Genomic DNA, 23,112 nt, shown 5'->3' with positions numbered 1-23,112 from the left:
ATGGAATAAGGGAAAATAGCTGGAACACGCTGCGGGGGAAGGCAACAACTTAATGTCCATAAAATAAGGGGAAACCGTGGGCCTGTCATGTCCATGAAATACCGTGGGAATAGGGGCCTCTGTCCACAAATTTAGAGAAAAATATTGAGACTGATAAAGTCCATAGAAAGGGAGAGTATGAGGCCTGATTGCTTCGTGGAGTCATGGGACAGTGGAGCCCTTGGTGTCCAGCAGTGAGAAGAAAAGAGAAGACACGGCTATGTCCGGGGAATAAGGGGGAACCCATAGCCTGGGCAAGTCCATGAAGTCAGAGGAAGGGGCCTGATCACATCCATTAACAGGGCAAACAGGAACCTGGGCATACCCATGGGATTAGGGAAAGGAGGATCTCTGGACCTTTCTACGGGAAAGAGGAAAAAAGGTGTAAAGGAAAAACTCAGCTTCCCACCTGTGTAGGAAAAACCCATTTCTCCCCGACTGTGTCTTTGTTTCCCATGAATCTCCTTTACTACTCCCACGAAACACACCTTCTGACACTTCTGGTTCCCAAATAGGTGGGTGTTTTCCCCACAACAAGCAACTCCCTGTGACGCTGGCTGGATGTCCTACAATTCAACTCCAATCCAACACCATCTACCTGGAGACGGCATCAGACCCCACAGGGTAAGGGTTCAGGCCTGCAGGACGCCCCCCACCCCACGCTTCTAGGACAACCACAAGTCCAGGTCATCACCTGTGCTTCTGACCAACCGGCTGGAGATTGGAGGTCACCATGACCCCCTCCTCGAGTTCGATTAATTTGCTAGTGAGGTTTAACAGAACTCAGGGAACCATTTACGTAGGTTTACCAGTTTATTATAAAAGGATATGATAAAAAATACAGACAACCATCCAGATGCAAGAGACGCGTAGGGCAGGTGTGTGCAGAGGGGCACGGAGCTTCCACGCCCCGCCCAGGCGCCACTCTCCCAGCACCTCCATGTGTGCACCAACCCCGATAGTCTCTGTATCCCATACTTTTGGGATTTTATGGCAGCTTCATCATGTAGACATGATTGAACTCCATTTTCAGCGCTTCTCCCTTCTCAAAAGAAAGCAGAGGTAGGGCTAAAAATCCCAAGCTTCCGATCATGGCCTGGTCTTTCTGGTGACCAGCTTCCATCCAGAAGCCACCCAGAGTCACGTCATTAGAACAGAAGACACCCCCGTCACCCAGGAAGTTACAGGGTTCAAGGAGCCCTGTGCCAGGAACCAGGGGCAGACACCAGTATGTATATTTTCTATTATCTCACAATAGGGAACTTGGTTATGTCCATGAAATAACTAACAGGGAACTAGAGGCCCTGGCTCTGTATCTGGCCCAATCATGTCCACAGAACAAGGGGAAAATAGAGGACGTATTTATTTCCATGGAATAATAGGAAAATATGTTGCTTGGTTACAGCCAAGGGGTAAGAGGAAAATAGGGATCCTGACTATTTCCATGGAATAAGGGTACACTCGATGGTTATGTTCATGAAAAGTGAAAAATGGGAACACTGCTCTTGTCAATAGAAGAAGGGGGAAATACGGCCTGGTTATAGCATGGAACCATAGCAAATATGGGGCCTGTGTATGTCCATGGAACAAGGGTTGGGAAGGAGGGAATGCAAAGGGGCATGAGGAAACTTGGGGGGTAGATGTGTTCATTTTTATGGATTGTACAGATGATCTCATGGGAGATTCGTATGTCAAAGCTCATCAAAGTGTGAGTTTAAATATGTGAGTTCATTGTATGTCAATTATACCTCAAAAGAGCAGTTTGGATGGATGGATGAGTGGGTGGGTGGAGAGGTGGATGGAAGGACAGATGGATGGATGAACAGATGGATGGACGGATGCATGGACAAATGGATGAATGAGTAAGTGGACAGGTGGATGGAAGGACAGGTGGATGAATGGACAGATGGATGGATAGAAGGATGGATGAACAGTTGGGTGGATGGAGGCATGGATGGATGGATGGATGGGTGGGTGGATGGATGGGTGGATGAGTGAGTGGGTGGACAGGTGGATGGATGGATGGATGAAGGGTGTGCAGGAATAAGCACAGAGCTTCCTGTGGAACAGACACACAGACTGGAGTCCCCCTCCTGCCACCACCCCTTTCCCTGACTGGTACCCAGGCTACTGAGTGGGAAAGGGCTGCCCCTGCAGAGCCTTGCGGGGGCAAGGATGAGAAGAGTGAGATCTGCACCTTGGCCTCTTCCACCTGCCTGGACCCAGGCTACCTTCTCGTCTGCCGCCATGCCACCCAGAGGAAGACAAGAGTTGGTTCTTAAGAAAGAGGAAGCATCTTTCCGAAGAGTCCAACAAACCTCACCTCCTGACTCACAGGCTGAACCTGGTAGCAGAGCCATGGCTGCACCAGTCACGGTGGCAAGAGGATGGGATTCATCTCAGATGTGCCGTTGGCTGGTTGTGTGTGGGTCAGGTAGCAGGGATCCAAGGGGGGCCCCTCTGTGAGCTGCACAACTTCCTGGTTTTGCTGTTGCCAACCAGGCTTGGGCTTTCTTTATCAGCTGCTCCCAGGGGAAAATAAGCAGGAAATGAAACTGCCTTAGCACTCAGCAGAAAGGCTCTGCTTGTGAGGCTGGGGTCTGGAGACAGGAGTTTCCTAACTGTGGCTTTTAACCCACTCCCTGGTGCTACCTTGGTCATTGCTATGTCCCCCACCCCTGCTGCCCTCGTCCCATGAAGTTCTCAGGGCCTGCACAGATCACCCTGGACAAAAACTCTGCTCGTCGTGTTACACTCTGACTGGACATATGAAGTGGGGTGCCATTGCTCCCCAAAGGGGGGGGACCTGGAGGTCATGTAGCAGGTGGGAACCCATGCCCTAGGGTGCCTGGCATGCTCCAGGACAGGTAGCCAGGTAGAGCATCCCCTGCCCAGCCAGGCTGGGTCCAGACATCCGGGCTGGTCAGTGGTCAGTCTGGTCTCACTGTGTGGCCTGGGCTGCTGTGAAGGGGGGCGCTGCCCAGCAGGGGCCAAGGTGGGGCAGCCTCGCCACTGTGGCTTGGCCATTGCTTTACCTCCTGAGTCTCTTTCTGGGACTGTAAAATCGGTGTCATAGGAAGCTGACTGTGAAAGTTAAATGATAAAAGATACAGAAGTGTCAGCATGGTGCCTGGGGCAGGGCTTCAGCTGTTTTAATAAGAAGGAGGAGGTGAGGCAGGTGGACTGGCCCTGGGCTTCTGGCCACTTCCTCCCTCCATCCCTCTGCCAGTGCCGGCCTGGGCCTGGGACACGGGTCACAGTGTCACGCTCTCTTAGGGACCTGCGTCTGCTCCCGAGCCTCTTCTCCTCTATCTGGGGGAACAAATGAGCCCTTGCAAACAGCAGGCTGGCTTCCTCTGGGTTCTTCTCTCCACCGTCTTTTTGTTTTGTTTTGTTTGTGTTTGTGTTTGACAAGCTCCTCCTTTTCCCCTAAATAGTCCTGATCTGGCCTGGCTGCTGACCTGGATGTAACCCAGGCAGGATGCCAATCTATTTGAGGCTCACCCTGCCACCAGAACCCTTCAAAGAGAGCCCAGCAAGGAGCAGCCCCGGGATGGAGGGGTGGCTGCCCCGCACGCTCCGGGCGGAGGCTGCAGGGGACACTGCCAGCTGCCAGTGGCAGCCCTGATCCCTGGGCCGCAGCAGAAGGACGTGGCTGACCCTGGCCGGAGAAGCCTGCTGGTCCCGGGGAGCAGGCCAGCAGCAGAAAGCCAGCCGTGACGAGGCGGAGCTCCAGATGGCTTGGAGCTGGCACCATCTCCAAAGGCCCAGCAGACGTTTGCTTTTTCCAGACTAGGACACCTGAGAAACCATGGGACTCAGAAGGTCAGAGAGGTCACAGGGCCTGGCATTCTGTCTCCATGGGACTTCCACCTGGGGACCGAGGGTGGCGGGTTTGTCACACGTCGTTGTCCTCTGTCACATTGCTTTTCTGCAGACGGTGTCCATAATCCTGCAATGTTGGTTTACCAGTTCCTAAGCAGGCTACTCCACTTAAACAGCCATCAGGCCCCATCCTGAAAGCAAAGAAAAGGCACCCATGCCCCACAGGCCTCTGGCTACTTCCCTGCTGTCTTTCTGGTTTTCTATGAACAAACTACTGTCCTCCTGAGGCAATGAACAGCAAAAGCTGAAGAGGACCCAGACTTTGCTGTAACCTTCAGTTCTTCAAGTCCTTTGTCCATGTTTTCTATTTGGTTGTTTGTCTTCCATTGATTTGTAGAATTTCTTTACCCTTAATAATAATTATCTGAGGGCAAATGTGCTGCAAATATCTTTTTCTGGGTTGTGGTTTTGTCTCTTCATTGGAGTCATGCAAAGTTGGTGAAAATAAATCTTTAATCTTAAGGGAGTGAATGTATCGATTTTTTGTCTTACGGTTTGCAGTTTTGGTGTCTATTTAGGAAATCAAGGTCATAATGCTTCTTTCCTGTATTTTCACTTAAAACTTCTTAAAGTTTTAAAGTTTAGCGTTTCACATTTATGTCCATAACCATCAAGACTTTTTTGCATGGTGTGTTTGCTAATGTTTGTTTAAAATTTTTGTGCTCATGTTCCTAAGTGAGACTGGCCTAAAATGGTCCTTTCTCACACTGACCTTTTCTGGTCTGGGTTTCGAGGTTATACCGTCCTCAGACAATGAGCTGGGGAGTCTGTCTGTCAGGGTCCCAGCAGTAAATAGGATATAGTAGCAATAGGAGGGCTTATTTATGGGGTTATCTACAATGCTGCAGGGGCAAGGGAGCCCAGGGCATAGGGCCATCATTTGCTACGGGATGAGGGGAGCCTCAGCTGGCCACCTGGTCAGGGGATGTCCCTTACCTTCTGCCCTCCACCACAGGCTGGGCACCTTTTTGGCCAGACACAACAGGAAGTCAGAGGTCAGGGCCCCATTGATGGAGTCCGTACAGGTCAGCACCACAGGACAGACACCTCACAGACGGTTGGTGAGTGGAGCTGGGGGCAACGTGATCTGACATGGGGAGATTTCTCTGTCTTAATTCTCAGGAAGAGTTGCTACGTTTTTACTTTATCCATTTCTTTTAGGGAGTGGGAAAGAGAGATTCCCTGATCTGACTTCATTTCATTGTCTTTACCAGATACCCTCCTATGTAGTCAATTCTCATCATTCGAGGTAGTTCTGTTCTGTAAAGTCAGCACAAACCCTAAATTAACAAAGACCGAACCATCGCCATCCCAGGGTAACATAGGTTTTCTTCCCGTGAGTGTCTGGTCACCCATCAGTATGTCACCATCTTGTATATGAAATATATCGTTATATTTGACACCTCGTTGACTCATTAACAGGGACTCACAGCCAACAGCCTTGTAACTCGTGCCTGAACGAAGCTTATCCAACAGGAGGGCATGGCCCGCCTTCTCCCCTGAGGATGCTAGACAGCACTTCAGCACCAGGCTCGGGGGCCGGTTTAAATAGTGAAATCGCCAACAGAAAGTATAAAATGTGAAAAACATAGCACTAAATAGACTATGAGAAGGACAGTCATTTACAACACGAGACCATCGTGTGGACTCGTCCTCGTGTGCATCGAGCACGCCAATATCTCCTGCTCTGCACACGTCTGCAAATGACCGCAAAAGTGCCTTGGGTGTTGACTTTGGTTACAAATAAATGTTAGGGAATAGGCACAGTTGCAGGCACAGAATCCTTGGACAACAAGCATCACCAGTGTTTCCCGATCCCGTCACCAGTACAGAGGGGCGGAGTGTGAAGAGCGGGTTGGGCACCACACCCTAGAGAAGCTGAGTCCACGTGACAGCTGCTGGGAAAACCCTTCTTGCATTTTGGGACGGCCCTGAGTGTTTTGGTAATAGCCAGATGTGACAAAACCCAAATATGCCATAATGGGGAACGGATACGTTAAATTCAGTGCAGTGAACTATTACCCATGAACAATCAATTACAAAGACTTGTAGCAATGTAGAAAATGCTTCTTTCCTAAACAAAATACAAATATACACCCTAATAATTCCTGCATATTTGTAGGTTTAAAAGATAAAGATTTAAAATTTTTATTTTATTTTATTTTATTTATTTTTTTAACTCTTATATTAGAGTATAGTTGAGTAATAATGTCGTGATAGTTTCAGGTGTACAGCAAAATGACTTAGTTATATATTTTCCCATTTAGGTTGTTACATAATATCCAGCAGAGGTCCCTGTGCTATATGGTAGGTCCTTGTTGGTCATCCATTTTAAATATAGCAGTGTAAAAGATAAAGATTTGATAGGAAAACATATTTGTGAAAAAGAAAGTCTCAGGTAGGTAGAAATATGGGTGAAAAATTTTTTCCTAAAATTTCCTTTAAGGTAGCATTAAATAATAATGTGAAAGGAGGGACTTCCCTGGTGGTCCAGTGGTTAAGACTGCACTCCCAACACAGGGGTCACGGGTTCAATCCCTGGTCAGGGAACTAAGACTCAGTGCAGCCAAAAAACAAAATAAATAAATATTAAAATAAACAAATTCCATTAAAAAAATAATGTGAAAGGATATCAGAACAGTCCAGGAAATAAACTATTTTTTCCCTTTAAGCCATTGTGCCTGTAGCTCAGAACCATAACTTTGAAAAGAATTATATTAAGCTGAGAGAAAAGAGAGGTCTTTGAACATATCATATGAATAAAAGTTGTGTCATCTTCGTTTTTATGCCTATTTGTCATATTTAAAAGCATCAAGTTAATTTCAAAACACGTTTTAGAGTCTCATATAGATTAATTAGAAGAATAACATTAACAACAATACTATTTTTTCATGAGTATTTATTTTAACTTAAAATTTTCTATGTTTCCTATAACAGATATTGTGTATTAAATTAATTTTACCTTTCCTAATTCTTTGTTCTAAATTTTATAAAATAATTTCTTAAGGAAATGTTAAATAATATTAACAAAGCTGCCTTTGGGAATATTTCTAGAAATTTTGACATGGTGTGAAATGTCTAAAACATACACATACCCAAATGTTGTTTCGAAAAGTAAAAACAATTGTAATAAAAAACACAGATCCAGTGATTCCTCTGAAGCTCCCCGTTCAATTGCTCTTGCGTTTTGCAAGTCCTTGAGGAAAATGAAAAGAACCACTGGAAATAAAGTAATTAAACGCTATCCTTAATGCTGCAAAAAGTACAGAAGCCCAACCTCATCAACAAGAACGGAGAACATTTCTCGTCCTGAATTCGTTACTTTGATGCTTTTGGATGAAGGGCCTTCTGGAATGGCTTCCTTTTCCCCTCTGTCTAAAAGGGAGCAGTGGATGGGGCCTGGCTTTGACTGGCTGCCTCTGAGCCACTCATGCTGCAGATGGAAGCGAGGCCGAGATGTCCTTGGAGGAGGCAGCTGAAGACGGGGCAGAGCCTCTCAGGGCTCCAGGGCCCTTGGAGGCGAGGGCGGCTCCCAGCTTGGGGGCTCCTGCTTCCCAGCTTTGTCAGCACAACCAGAATGGACCAGGGTGGGGACTGTCTCCCTGGAACCTAACTGTGGAGGTTTTAACATGTCTGCAAAGCCTTTGAGATCCTCCCCTTGAACACAGGTGAGTGATTTCCTTCCGGGAAACGGAAGTGATGCCTGGAAACTTTGGAGACTAGGTTAAAGGTGATGGGGCTGCTGCCTGGGTGCCGGCCCCCAGCACCTTTGGCTCTTTGGCCACGGTGTGAGTCCAGAGAGAGCCTGCAAGGGGCCACATGAGTCTTCCCACCCCCGGCACCAGTTGAGTGGGAAGAGTCAACCCCAGCTCTAGCTACACCCTCACTGAGAGACCCCGAGTGAGACGCCTGGCATCCCAGGCAGCGCCTCGACCACAGGGGATGACAGTGACAAATGGCTGTTGTGGTTTTATACCACGTTGGAAGTGGGAACCAGAGCCCTGCGTCTGCAGCGACCCACAGGTGAGAAACTCGGCTGATGAAGTTGTGATGAGCATGGGGGCCGGAACGCACCTACTGGTCCTCAGCGCACACTCTCCCTGTCCAGGCTGGTGTCCTCCCAGAAACAGACCTCGAGACAAGGATTCTAGTGAGAGCAGTCTGTGGGGAGGTGACACCACTAGGCAGCGCCAGTAGGGGTGTGGGGACAGGGCAGGGAAGGAAGCCAATGCAGGGCACCAAACAAGCTGCCTTCTCCTTTTGGCAACAGGGGCTCATTCCCACTGAGAACCTCAGGGGAGAGTGTAGGACATTCCTCAGCTGTCCCACCAGAGGGGTATTTATCCTCCAACTTCTAACAGTCATTGATTGAGGGCTGCTCTCAGGAGGCAAAGGGGCATGAATTCCCCTGTTCATGAGGTTAATTACCTCCCCCTTGCCTCGCGCAGCATCCAATCAGAGCAGGCTGGAAGGGCAGAGAGAACTGTCAGGAGAATTGCAGGTGCTGGCAGTTGGGAGCAGCAGGGACAGGAAGATAGTCACCGTCAGAAGTTTCCTACTGACTTTGGAACCAGAGGGTGACACTAGGTTAGCGGTACCTGGCAGCTGCCGCCTGGCCACTGAGCAGTCAGAGGCACCCTGAGGCAGGCCGCAAGGGCGCCCGCTGCCCCCACAGGTGCTGGCTCCACAAGGGACCCCCATGCTGCAGCCCCTCTGCAAGCACATGCAGACACCACACCTAGATTCCCACGTGGGTCACGTCCTGACCCGCCTTTCCTAGAGCTGCAGCTGTCACAGGGCCTGTGTCTGCCTTTGCAGACCACCTCTCAGGTGGGTGGGTGGACACGACATTCCACCTACTCCTGTGTGTCCGTCACCTGACCTGCTCACAGGGATAGGCCTGCAGCTTCTGCCTGGCTCCGTCTCGTTCAGGGTGAAGCTCCTCTTTTCCAGCTCCATCTTCTCAGAAGCTCTGAAGCCGTCTTCCTCTTTTCTTCAAAGTGTCCAGAGCTGCCAAAAGGCAAGGTATGCACAGGCCAGTGTTGTCCACTAGAACTCTGTACAGTGATAAAACGGCAGCCACTAGCTACATGTGGCTGTTCAGCAGTTGAAATGTGGCGTGACTGAGGGGTGAAATTTACATTTCATTTCATATTATCTGATCTAAATTTAAGTGGCCACCATCCTGGCTGGCACAGGTGTGGGCCACGGCTCCTTTGGACCTACTCCAGGGCCTTGCCCCCTCCCTGGTCCACTACAGCTCCTCCCTCCTGCTTTGAGGATCCCTCCTCCGTCCCTCTGGTCAGTGCTCATTCTGAGAGGTCTGTCCCTCTGCCCTGCCGGGAGAAGAAAACACGCACTTGACACAACAATGAAGGTTTGATGTTTTTTTCCCACAGGGGTGTGGTCTGGGGGGAAGGCTGGGAGTGCCCGTGAGAAAGAAGAGACTGAGCGAAATACCCAGAAACATCAAAACTGTCCAGATGTCCCCCTGCCACCCATCACGGCAAGTTCTGGTTTAGAGAAGGCAGTCCATCCTGCCTCCTTCTCTGCTGACTACAGATTTGAGAATCTAGAATTGCATGCTTCAGAATAGTGGTGTTCCTTCTTAAACGCACACTTCCTAGACTCCAGCTCCACGAGATGCCAATACAAAGAGCGAGGAGCTCAGGGCTCAGTATTTCTTGAACATCCTTTGGGAACTGCTTTAATCAACACACTCACGCTGCACTTGGAGTTTTCGAGTTGGACCCTCCACCAAATCCCCACAGACTGCTGTGCTCCTCAACTGCTCGTGTCCACTTTTTGCAGTTTTTCTCTTTACTCCTGCATTTACTTCCTCTAATTTCCTGCTTCCTTCTTCATCAATACTGCTCCAGATTAGCTTTTTTGAAGTTAGAATAATGCATGTAGTAAAAGTTAATAAACTCTGCCTGAGGATCTGAGGCTTCCTTCCGTCTCTAGAGTGGCTGCACTGTAGGGACTCTGTGACATATGCTTTAGTGACCTTTCTTTTTAGGAGTTTGACCCTTCTTGCCTTGCTCTCTCGGTTCAGGCTTCATTTGCTTAGATGTATTTTGTGTGCCAGTGCCCACAGTGTATTTATTAATAGTTTGAAACTCACAAGTTCTCATTTGGCAGCGATTTTCATATTTGCTTCACCACCTCTGCTTTAGCATTACCAATGTAAATGGCCTAGACTTTGCATTAAAAAATAACTCCCTCTGTCCTTCCAGGACAGGCCTGGAAATCGTTGGCACAGGGTAGCGTCTATCTACGGATACTTCTCCTAGGAGATTTTAAGTTCCTGGCAGGCAGAACTGTGTCCCAGGAGACCCACTCCACACTATAGCCAGCATTATGTAAAGAGTAAGAGAGCTCGGGCTTCCCTGGTGGCGCAGTGGTTGAGAGTCCACCTGCCAATGCAGGGGACACGGGTTTGTGCACCGGTCCGGGAAGATCCCACATGCCAGGGAGCAGCTGGGCCCGTGAGCCGTGGCCGCTGAGCCTGCATGTCCGGAGCCTGGGCTCCGCAACGGGAGAAGCCACAACAGTGAGAGGCCCGCGTACCGCAAAAAAAAAAAAAAATAAGAGAGCTCAGTGGCTCACATCCATTGAAAAGCATTCAGTCAATAAAAACAGAGGATTATGCACATATCCCATATATGCAAGTCTTCTTTAACCAAGGAGGAGGACCGACAGAAAGTTACAATATGCGGAGACTGAAAAACAACTCTGAATTAAAAAAATAATAAATTTATTTATTTATTTTTGGCTGCGTTAGGTCTTCTTTGCTGCACGAAGGCTTTCTCTAGTTGCGGCTAGTGGGGGTTACTCTTCCTTCTGGTGCACGGGCTTCTCACTGCGAGCACAGGCTCAGTAGTTGTGGTCCATAGGCTTAGTTGCTCCACAGCATGTGGGATCTTCCCAGACCAGGGTTTGAACCCGTGTCCCCTGCATTGGCTAGCAGATTCTTAACCACTGCGCCACCAGGGAAGCCCCAACTCTGAATTTATATTGGGGCAAACGTTTCCTTCTTAAATGCCTTGCTCTGAAGATAAACGTGGCTCCTCCTGCTGCTGGAGCTGGAGGGTGGGTGGGCGGGGCATGGCAAGGTTATTGCAGCTTCGTCCCTGGACGCCTTACATCACGCTCGCGGAATTCGCGTGCAGTGAAGCTTTCCAGCCTGCCACCCGCCGTGTCCTCATCCACCCCGTTGTCCCCGCGTCCCCGTCCATCCCCTGGCCACGGTCGTGCTGGACAGAGACTCCTGATCCAACGTGATGCTTGAGTTTGAGGCGGTTTTCTCTGGAAGCCACGGGCTCTTTTCCGTTCCCCACATCCTTAGAAGATTAACGTTCCCCTTCGCAGAGGGCCCTACAGAGGGTCAGGACCCCCGCCTCGAGACCCCCGACGCCCGCGGGCTCTGCGGCCTTCTGGGTATGGTAGTGGACGCCTCGCTCGCTCCCGCCGCCAGAGTGCGGCCTGGACTACAACTCCCGACAGGTTGCACGCCGCGCCTCCGCGCCCCGCAGCTGCGAGAGGACGGCCCGGGCGCGGCCTGGACTGCAACTCCCGACAGGCTGCGCGCCCCGCTGCTGCGAGAGGACCGGGAGGCGCGGGAGGCGCGCCCGACCCGGAGAGAAGGTTGTGGCGGCGGTCGCGGCTGGCGACATGGACAACGCGGGGAAGGAGCGAGAGGCGGTGCAACTCATGGCGGAGGCCGAGAAGCGAGTCAAGGCTTCCCACTCCTTTCTCCGAGGGCTCTTTGGGTGAGCGGGGGACCGCGCGTGCCCTGAGCGGGGGTCTCCGTCCTTGGCCGGCGGACCCCCCAACTTCCCTCGGGGGCCCCCAGAATGCCCCAGGGGCCCTCAACCCTCACACGCCCTCCAGAGATTCCCCTAGGGCCCTTCGGCGCCCCCTGGAATCCCCAGAACGCCCCAGGCCGCCCCCACGCTCCAGGGACCTCCTAGGACCCCCGGAGACCCCCACCTGCCCTCCAGGGATCCCCTGGAACCCCCGGAGCCCTCCCCACGCACACCCTGGAACCCCACGGCGCTCCAGGGGCCCCCATGCGCACTCCAGGGATCCCCTAGGACCCCCGAAGGCCCCCACCCCCGCGCGGTGCGGTGTCCCACCGGCCGCGCGGGTGTGCGTGACCCTCCCCACGGCGGCCACACCGGTTTGTTATTTAGCCACGAGTGAGCCCACGCAGCTCGGGAGACCCGTGTGGGCGTGAGGCGCCGGGTCCCGGACCCCCAGCCCCAGCGCCTGGCCCGCGGTCTTTTGGGGGCGTCGGGCTGGCGGTGGGGCCGCGGCAGCCGCATTCCACCACCCGGTGCCCGTGCGTCTTGCGCCAAGTACAGGTTTAATAAATATCCGTGGGAGGAATGAGTACGTTTTCTCAAACTGGTGTCTTTTCCTTCACTGGAGATTGATGTGATACCCAGGGCCTCCTGTTGGATTAGGGATAACGCAACTCCTCGAAGTCTGCGTCATATGGGAATCCCGTTAATTTCCTATAATTCTTCTGTGCTCTCCTAGGGAAGGTCTTAAATTCGGATTTCCCAAAAAGCAGAGCCTGCATTGACAGTCCTTGGAAGAATTCTGGGCGGTTAAATATGTGAATGATTCAGCTGTTTAGGATGAGAGAGGCAGAAAGTTCGTGGTGGTTTACTCTTTTTCCTTTTGGAAGTGAAAGGTCCTCGGCCAACACCCAGAGCGTGTTTTTATTCGGAGAAGGACCGGGGGTCCGTATTTAACTGTTGCACTATTAGACGCAGTTTTATTTCTGTACAAAATCGGTTTGGAATCTGCTAGTCTTGCCACCTTCGTTCTTTTGGTAATACTTTACCGTTGTTGATAATCTCCAGGAAATGCTCATATGCAGGTTTCATGCTGTTCACGTAGTGCAGGGTGCAAAGATGCAGAAAGGTAAGGTTCCTGTCCTCAAAAATCTCTCGGGGCATTTATCCCAGCTGGTTTCTAAATTTCTCATGTGATGTGTGGTCTGCATGGTAGCAGTGAATTATAAATTTGTTCCCCTTTAAAAGTTATGGCAATACATAAGGAGCACTGCATGTCATAGCGCCTCAAGTTGGGAGGTGATCCTAAAGGCACAGCGTTTCGAGTCCAGATGTGCTTCCCTGGAAGAGAATCTGTAATTGGCAGAGGAAAAAAGCCGAGAGCACTTGATGCTTCTCAGGGGCGTGCTCCTTGCTGTGAAGAGGTGTTGCGTTATTGTTTTCGTGAAAGTAGGCCAGATCTTGAATCAGTAATCCTTAAGGGATTTTAAAAAGGCCTTTTGTCTTTTTTCTCCTTGGCTGTTGATCACCTGTTTCATTGGCAGGCTGTATAGGAAGACTTCATCCTCACCATTCACACTCAGTTTGCTTGAAAGTCATTGCATCCTAGGTCTGACCTGGATCCAGCAGGTCAGTTTATTATCCTCGCTTTGGGACCTCGGGCAAGTTCCTTAGCCCCTCTGTGCCTCAGTTTCCTCGGCTATGAAATGAGGGTAAGAGAAGTCTATCTCATAGTGAGTGAGGGTTTTGTGAGTATATGCTTGTAAAACATTTAGTCATTGAAGATGGGGATTATGAAATATTAATTAGTATCTTCATCAAAATTTTCAGGCCCAGTTATTTATCAAGGAAGCAGCCAGACAGATCAAGTAACTTTGCCAGGATTTCGGAGCCAAAGATCTTTTGGACTGTATCATTGGTCTTTTTTTTTTTTTTTTTTTTTTTTTTTTTTTTTTTTGCCGTATGTGAGCCTCTCACTGTTGTGGCCTCTCCTGTTGCGGAGCACAGGCTCCGGACGGGCAGGCTCAGCGGCCATGGCTCACGGGCCCAGCCGCTCCGTGGCATGTAGGATCTTCCCGGACCGGGGCACGAACCCGTGTCCCCTGCATTGGCAGGCAGACTCTCAACCACTGCGCCACCAGGGAAGCCCTCATTGGTCTTTTAATGAAATAAAGTATTTGAAAGAGCTTTGCACCATGTAAGGGTTATTTATACTATGGACGACTGTGTTTATAGTAATACTTGGCTCCAGAAAAACTTGGGGAAGAGGGTACTCAGAGTTCTGTGAGGTTTAATAGCGTTACATAATTCTTTGAAGCCAAAAACCAGGCCTAGTTTCTCTGTCGGTGACAGTGGGAAGACAGATTCGGTATCAGTTTCAGTTCAGAGTCTGATGTTACATCTAACATCACTTACACCTGTCATCACCCTTCTAAGCCTGGATATATGTTACTCCACCCTGTCCCCACTCCCTTAGCCAGAGAATTTTCCCATCTACGTGTTTTCCTTTATTTAAACCACAGCGTAATCCATCTTCATGTCAGGCTCCTTAATTAACAAACCATACCCGCATCAGTGTCACCGAGCCCATCTGTTTAAGGGCTGACAGTGCTTTAAAGGGGGCTTGTGGTGCTGCCTGGGGCTGTGGCAGCCATTACAAGGTGCTCAGTGTACTTTACCGCAGATGTTTCACACCACGGACTCATTATCCCAGCTGCAGGTTAAAACCTGTTACCAGTTGGTCCCCTTCACTCAGTGTTGATCCACCACCCACGCTAGTTTTGTGGCAAGGCTGCATTCTCACTATTGTTCTGTAGCTCTTCCCTTTTGGTTGCTTTCAGTAAAATGAGATGAAAATATGCATTGTGTATTCCCGAGAAAAAGTCAGTCATGCGTTCTTCTGTGTGTAAGGCACAAGTCTAGGCTTGTCTGCAAGATGTCAGTGTTCCTTCCCCGCGTCCCACTGCAGGAAAGGAGCTGCTGGGATGCAGCCATCACAAGAAGCCACTGTTGCGGTGGTCTTTCTGTTTGACTGCCAGTTAAACAGTGATGTGTTTTTGTAGTTGTGGAATGAAATTAAAACTTATTCTTTTGCTGACTGAGCTTCGTATAGCAAAATTAACACCAAAAGAATTGTGTTTTGGTTTCATTTGTTTCCAGAGATGAGCTATTGAACTTTGTAGTTAATTTCAAATTTTAATTTAGCATCTTAACTACTGGTATGATGGTTAGCTGACCTGGGTCTGACAGCAAGATAGCTTTGCATTTCTCTTGTTATAGGAGACCACACTGGGTACACCGCCCAGCGCACATGGAGAGAGTGGATTAAGACTGACCGTGGGAAGATGTTCTGGAGGGTTAATGCTTCCTTCTCGTGTGCTTGAATGTTCCCCAGTCTCAAAGCTTATAAGGAGCTGTAAATCTGGCAGTGTTGAAGTAAATTTAATGAAAGGCCCCGTAGGGTTATCTTGAAATAACTATACGTTTATAATTTCTTCGCTAGTCGTGAAAATTGGGAATATTTCTTAAACATTATAGGCCATTATCAGTATTCTTCACTCAGCTTTATTTTGTCAAAGATTGTGTTTAAATTTTGCCAAAATATGGTGGGGGCATGTGAAAGCATTTATAAAGCATTTAGGTCTGCCTCAGTTACAGTAGATATTCAAATGCAGATTAAACTTTTAAGAAAAACATTAAGCTCAGATTTACTCAGAGACAGGTAGTATAGTATAAGAAATATATATGTATATTTACTCTTTATTTCCTATGTAATAAGAAATAGAGGACTTCCCTGGTGGCACAGTGGTGAAGAATCCGCCTGCCAATGCAGGGGACACGGGTTCGAGCCCTGGTCCGGGAAGATCCCACACACCATGGAGCAACTAAGCCCATGGGGCACAACTACTGAGCCTGTGCTGTGCTCTAGGGGCCTCAAGCCACAACTACTGAGCCCGCACGCCACAGCTACTGAAGCCCGCGCACCTAGAGCCCATTCTCTGCAACAAGAGAAGCCACCACAGTGAGAAGCCCACACACGCAACGAAGAGTAGCCCCCGCTCGCCGCAACTGGAGAAAGCCTGCATGCAGCAACAAAGACCCAACACAGCCCAATAAAAAGAAAAAAATAGAATAACCTATATATTGAATAATTATATATTATAGAAGGTATATTATGTATGAACCATAATAATATATACTATTATATGTAAGAAGACCAAATATAGATTCTAGTTTACTAGCTTGGTGACCCTGGCCAAGTAAATCATATTTGGAGCTTCTGTTTTTTCGGCTTTTGAATGGGCAGGGGGGAGGAATTTACTTGTCAGAGTTGTAAGGATTGAATGAGGTGTCAGAATGCTTATTAAGCTGCACAGAGCTATATTACTGGTACTTATAATCATTTGGTTTCCTAATTTGAGTGTCAATGTCAAGTTACAGTTTGTATATCAAGTGATAAACTCTCACAAGATTGGCCCTTTTCTGTCTGCATTTTTGCAGTGTTCACCATATATTCTCTCATTCTTGTGAGCCCTGCGAGGTGCAGAGTGCTTTACAAGAAGTAGGGAGGACTGTGGTGGCCTGTGTCTCTAGGATGTAAGGTCCTGGGGCGTCTGCCTTAGTTGGTGGCTTTGGCTCAGCACCTCCCGCAGCACGTGGCTATGGCAGGCGCGCGTGGACTCTGGTGGATGTGGATACAGATGTTGATTTGTTTTCTTGTACTCTTTTGTGTAGTTTCAAGAGCAAAGGTAACAAGGAGCAGGGGAGGAGTTCATGTCACTTTCTTCTGTTTTCTTAAATATGTTTGTAGTAAATTCATATATGGTAGGAAAATGCAAGGAGCACAGAAGGGTTTCAGTTGAAAAGTAAAATTTTCCCTGAGTCCTCACTCTCCTAAATCTTACTCAGCAGAAGGAACCATTTAACTTTCTTTTTGATTCTTTTGATGGTTATTGCCATAAGTCTCAGTAATTTTAGAATACTTCTACTACCAGATTTATTAATTTTAGATAATATTTGTCGATCCTGCCACATAGCTTAAGTGGCAGTGCATTTTCTCCTTCACCTCTTGATTTTAGTTAATTCTCAATCTCCAAATTTTATCTTTTATATGTAAGTAACATTTAAATTTATAATTCTACTTTAAAAATTTTTCAGATATTTCCCTATTTCTGTGAGTTATAGAGTGGCCGTGAGTATCATGTCCAAACTGGGATATTTTTGAGTTGCCAAGAAAACGGGTATAACCTAGGAGTGTCCCCGCAACCAGGACGGAGGATCATCCTAGTTAAAGGCGACTCTATAATCTATTTTTATGCTTTCACTTTACATTCATTTGATTAGATGATAAAATGGGTAAAACTTCCATACCTTAAGTATTTTCAGTTAGTGATGCTTGTGAGTGCACAGTAAGGAGACTTTGAAAATAGAATCTCAGAGTGTTAATCATGTCTGTATTTGAATAGAGCTTAACGTAAGTAATGGTAATTTAATTAAAATCTAACAAAGTAATAGATCAATTCTTTCTTGGGTTAAAATATGTTTTTCACAGTAAGGAAGTATCTTCCAATTTGGTTTTAATGGGTGTTTTCATTAGGGATTGAATGAGGGCCTTTTCAGTAACGTCAGGTAAGCGTGACTTTTTTTCTTAGTTATTAGTATATTAACTAATGGATAGCCTCATACTGAACTCTGCTCGCATCCCTTGAATAACCCCTCTGGATTATAATGTATTATTTTTACTATGGGATTCTGTTTTTAAATATTTTACTTCAAATTCTTTTATTTACAATTCTTTTGTGTATAGTCTTTCTCAGATTGAAGTATTGATGTCACAGGCAGTCATGTCACAGGTACTCTCATAAAAAGAATTTGTAAGTTTTTCTTTTTTCCCATGCTCTGGTTTTTGGATTTTTAAATAGAATCCTCTTACAGTGATATCATCTTGGGCTTTTTGGTGGGTATTTCTTTGATAACTTTCTCTTTTTTCCCTCTGGAATTTATAATGTTTAAACTTTCTATCTCTGCTGAGGTCAGTTTTGGTAAGTTGTATTTTACAAGGAAATTATTCATTTCATCCAAGTTTTAAAATTTATTTGCAGAGTTTTGCAAAGTAGTCTTTTTATGACTTTTAAAATGTTATTGCAGCAGTTATTTCCCTCTTTTTACTTCTTACTTATGTGTTAGTGCTTGTCCCCCTTTTTGTCTTGATTCTTTTTCTTTAAACAACTGATATTTTGACTTATGAGTTTTACTAGTTTCCTGTTTTCTACCTTATTAATTTCTCTTTTGCCTTTATTACTTTCTTTTGTTTTTTTCCCTTGACTTTTTTGGGGGGTGAGGGGTGGTATTTAATTCATTATTTCTATTTTATTTATATGGATCCAAATATGCATGGATGAATTTTCCTTTAAAACTGTATTACTGTTTTAATTGCATCCCATAGATACTGATATATAGTGTTTTTATTTTAATTTGTTTCATCTTTGACCCAGGAGTTCTTTGAGGGTTTTGTTCCAGGTAGAAGGGCCTTTTTTGTATATTATTAATTTCTAGCTTTATTTCATTATGGTCAGAGAACGTACTGAGGTTTTCTTTGCCACCTAATGTGTGATTGGTGTTCCTGAGTGGTCCACGTGCCCTTAAGAAGTGAGTTTTCTCTTTTCAGAGTGTATGACTTGCTAGAGATCCCTGAGATCTGGTTACTGATTATGTTGTTTAGGTCTTTCATGTCTATATTTTTTGTCCACTTGACCTGTTTTGGACTAAAAGGGGTATATTAATATCTCCTTTTATGAGTGTATTTCTGTCTTCTTGGATCTATTGTAATTTTTTTAGTTCTTTTTTTTATTGTAAAATAACATAACATTTACCATCGTAACCATTTTTAAGTGTAGAGTTCAGTAGTATTAAAGTACATTCATATTGTTGTGCAGCCATCACCACCATCCCATAACTCTTGTCATCTTGTAAAACTGAAACTCTATACCCATTAATAACTCCCCATTCTCTGCTCCCCCAGCCCCTGGAAACCACCATATACTTTCTCCATGATTTCAGCTATGCTGAGTACCTCATATAAGTGGAATCGTACAGTATTTGTGTTTTTGTGATTGGCTTATTTCACCTAGCATAATGTCCTCAAGCTTCATCCATATTGTAGCATATTTCAGAATTTCTTTCCTTTATAAGGCTGAATAATCTGTCATATGTATATACCACATTTTGCTAATCCATTCATTCATTAATGGACACTAGGGTTGCCTCCACATTTTAGCTATTGTGAATAATGCTGCTATGAACGTGATTGTACAAATATCTCTTCAAGACCCTGCGTTTCATTCTCTTGGGTATATACCCCAAAATGAAATTGCTGCATTATATGGTAATTCTACTTTTAATATTTTGGGAACTGCCATACTGTTTTTCCACAGTAGCTGTACCATTTTACATTCCCACCAACAGTGCACACAGGTTCTAATTTCTGAACATGCTTGTCAGCACTAGTTATTTTCTGTTTTTTTTTTTTTTTTAAATAATGGCCATTCTGACAGGTGTGAGTTGATATCTCATTGTGGCTTTGACTTGCATTTCCCTAATGATTAGTGATGTTGAGCATCTTTTCGTATGCCTATTGGCCATTCATATATCTTCTTTGGAGAAATGTCTATTCAAGTCATTTGCCCATTTTTGAATTGGTTTGTTTTTTTGTTATTGTTGAGTTTTAGGAGTTTTCTTTATATTCTGGATATTAATCCCTTATCAGAGTTTTCTTTATATTCTGGATATTAATCCCTTATCAGGTATGTGATTTGCAGATATTTTCTCCCACTCTGTATGGTGCCTTTTTACTCTGTGAATAGTGTCTGTGATGCATAAAATTTTTTAAATTTTCATGAAATGCAATTTGTCTATTTTTCTTTTCTAACCTGTGCCCTTAGTGTCATATCCAAAATATCATTGACAAATCCAGTGTCATGAAGCTTTTGCTGTTTTCTTCTAAGATTTTTTTGTTGTCTTAAGTATCACATTTAGGTCCTTGATCCATTTTGAGTTAATTTTTGTATAAGGTGTTAGGTAAGGGTCCAACTTTATTCTTTTGCAAGTCAGTATCTGGTTTTCCCAGCACCGTTTGTTGTAAAGACTGTCTTTTCCCTGTTGAATATTTTGGCACCCTTGTCAAAAATCATTTGCCCATATATGCAAAGATTTATTCATGCGTTCTCTATTCTAGTCCGTTGGTCTATATGTCTTTTTTTATGCCTGTACCACATTGTTTTGATTACTGTATCTTTGTAGTAAGTTTTGAAATCAGGAAGTATGAGCCCTCCAGTTTTGTTCTTCCTTCTCAAGATTATTTTGGCATTTAGGATTCCTGTAATTTCTGCTGTAGAAAGGTGGCTGCCAGGTTTTGGTACATAGATATTCACAATTAATATAATTTCATTTGAATTGTATCTTTAGCATTATGAAGTTAATTTCTTTATTTCATTTAATACTTTTGAGCCCAAATTCTACCTTGTCTGATGCCAGCAATCCCTGCTTTCTTGTTACTTGCGTTTGCCTGTTTTAGAGCTGTGTTAGGTAAGAGGATTATACCTGATGCCTGTTGCCATGTGGCCTGTGCCGCCTCGCCCCAGGGAGAGGGCAGCTCCCCTCCCCGTTGAGTCCAGGCGCAGTGGCCTGAGTCCAGGCAACGTGGCCGGGACTGACTTTGAGGTAGGAAGTGAGAGCAGAAGCTGCAGGGGTCATCTGTGCTTCCCTCACGAGAGGAGTACACCCGATGGGGGCCGCATTCCAGAACAGAGAGAAGACCCACGGGGAAAGAGCCAGCAGAGTCAGTCACAACCAGCACAAGGTAGAGTGAGAGAGAGAGAGAGAAGCTTTGGGAAGACTTGGGGATATTTCTTGTTGCAACAAATCTGACAAACCCAGGTTGACATATTTGGCAAACTCCCGACCAGCTCTTTATCTTGAGGCTTTCAGAATAGCTTTATTTTAGTTGTGTCTGTCATATTGAGCACAGAGTTGGGCTTTGTTTGTTTAGATGTGTGAGCAAATCTAAAAATCTTCAGCACATTTACATTATTGGTATGACTGGCATATGGATGATTTTTAATTCTGTCATTTTGTTATATGTGTTATGTACAGCTGACCCTTGAATAACGTGGGTTGGAACTGCGTGGGTCCACTTACACGCAGGATTTTTTCAGTAGTAGGTACTGCGGTGCTGCCCGATCTGTGGAATGCGAGGGTGCGGGTGGGGGACTGCGTGTTTGGAGGGCTGGCTGCACCAGGGTCAGCACACCAACCCCCCGCACTGTTCAAGGGTCAACTGTATTATGTTTTATTTGCAGTTTTTCTTCATGTGATCTCTTTTCTTTGCTTTTTATTTAGGAAATTTCGTAATTTTATTTTACTGGCTACCTTTATGCCATGAATCTTTTTTTATATCCTTTGCTCGGTTTCCTTACTTAGGCATCTAGTATTTTATCTGCCCTGGAAAAAATCCATTACCTACCTATGTGCCACTCAGAGAGGGTGTTCTACTTACCCCTTTATCCAGGGTGTGTGTGTATTGGAGAGGTTCAGTTATTCTTCCTCCGCTTACAGTGGGGTTATGTCCTGATAAACCCCTCGTAAGTTGAAAATGTATTTAATACACCTAACCTACCGAACATGATAGCTTAGCCTGGCCTTCCTTCAACATGCTCAGAACACTTCCATTAGCCTACAGTTGGGCAAAACAATCTAGCACAAGGCCTATTTTATAATAGTGTTGAATGTCTCTTGCTATTCATTGAATAGGTACTGCAAGTGAAAAGCAGAGTGGGCATCTGGGTCCAGAATGGTTGTGAGTGTGTCGGTGATCACATGGCTGACTGCGGGCGCAGCTGGTGTCCCTGCCAGACCCATCACAAGAGAGGGTCTACTGCATGTCCCTAACTTGGGGAAGGATCAGAATTCGAAGCCTGGCTTCTCCTGAACGCTCCGCCTTCTATCAGGACGTTAGTGCGGCTTCGTTGATGACTAGGGTCGTGGGGGTGGGTGGGGCTTGCTGCCCCTCCAGTTCTGCCTCCTCCCGTTTCCTGAGACCCTGAGTTTATTTCCACCTCCGCCTTCTTCCCTTCACTGCCAAGCCTCCTCTCCCCCTCCCTCCCGCAGAAGCACGTCTTCTGGAGTCTGCCGCCTCTAGCCAGGCTGCCCTTCCAGCCCCCCAGGTGCTCCAGGTCTCATACCTGCCTCCTTGACCCCACTCTGCGGCTCCTCCTTGCCGGGGTCTTGTCGTCTGTGAGCTGCTGTTGCTGGGACCCTGCCGCACCCCCTCTTGTGTCCAGGCGTCCCCTCCTGATTTCTAGCAGGGGCTGTGTCCCTGGCTCTGCTAGTTCGGGGTCTTTATTTCCCCAGCTTTATTTAAATGAAGTCTTGTTGAATTCTGTCTGCTGGTTTTGCCGTGAGGGTATTACGGGTGGTTGTATCTGCTCCTTGTTGATCTGTGTGGTTCTGGAGGATGTGAGGACGCGCTTGTATTTAGGCAGCCATCATTGTCCTATGGGAATCACAAGTCTGAAAGATTAAATTCAGTTTAAAAATGAATTTTTATAAAGATTGAAATTAAATATGAAAAATTCTCTTGGCAAGTCATGTTGTGTGTGTCATTTCTGAGTTTATCCAGTAATTCCTATTTTTGGCTTCCTTGTAATATTTAAGTATCTTGGTTTGTTTTACTAAAAGGTCCAATCTATACATATCTCCCCTCTTCAAGAGAGGTGACTCCCCATATCAAGTCAAGGCCTTGGGACTATTACCAAATAAAGTCCAAGTAGCTTTCTTTGCTGTACCTGTTCTTGTAAATTTATTTCAGCAAGTTATGCTTAAATGCAGATACTTTTGTCAGACAGTCTTTAACTGTCTCAGATTGTTTCCTGTGTCTGAGAATCTGTGATTATTTTTTCTTACATAAATGAAAATAAAGTGAGATGGTCTCAGAAGATGGAATCCCAGGGTCCAGGGCAAAGCACTGAGGCCACCTGTCAAGTTTGAGGCCCCTGCTTGTCTTCTGCCAGCTGCTCTGGGGGCGGTGCTCTGGGGCTTGGAGCTGTGTCTGCTCTTGGGGGCGGGGGGAGCCGATAGATGCCTACGTTTGTTGGTAGGCAGGCCGACTCCAAAGCCTGCGTGCTCGCACTACTCTTCCAGTTACTGGTTTGTGAAAAAGCAGAGGACTTCAGTCAAGCAGTTACAGGCGTTTGGGACAAGAATTCAGATGAGCACTAAGGAAAGTATCTCCCTGGGGCCTCTGCATTCCACCTGCTGCAGGCGCCCTGCTTCCTCATCATGTGGAGGAACAGACATATTAAACCCAGACCTAAAATAACCCTGAAAG

The 23,112-nt window shown here is 46.4% G+C and overlaps 1 protein-coding gene across 1 annotated transcript in view; it reads left to right on the top strand.

Moving 5' to 3' along the window:
* The first annotated feature begins 11,485 nt into the window (after window positions 1-11,485).
* Window positions 11,486-23,112, top strand: part of NAPB (NSF attachment protein beta) — a 40,153-nt gene continuing 28,526 nt past the window's right edge. The window contains exon 1 of the mRNA XM_082645507.1: window positions 11,486-11,696. Within this exon, the coding sequence (XP_082501633.1) occupies window positions 11,599-11,696 (98 nt within the window). The 5' untranslated portion in view covers window positions 11,486-11,598. The remainder of the gene's footprint in view (window positions 11,697-23,112) is intronic.

The sequence above is a fragment of the Mesoplodon mirus genome (assembly GCF_964341445.2).
Source record: "Mesoplodon mirus genome assembly, chromosome: 15".
In the NCBI taxonomy this organism is placed as follows: Eukaryota; Metazoa; Chordata; class Mammalia; order Artiodactyla; family Ziphiidae; genus Mesoplodon; species Mesoplodon mirus.
This window is presented reverse-complemented; position numbering and strand designations above follow the sequence as displayed.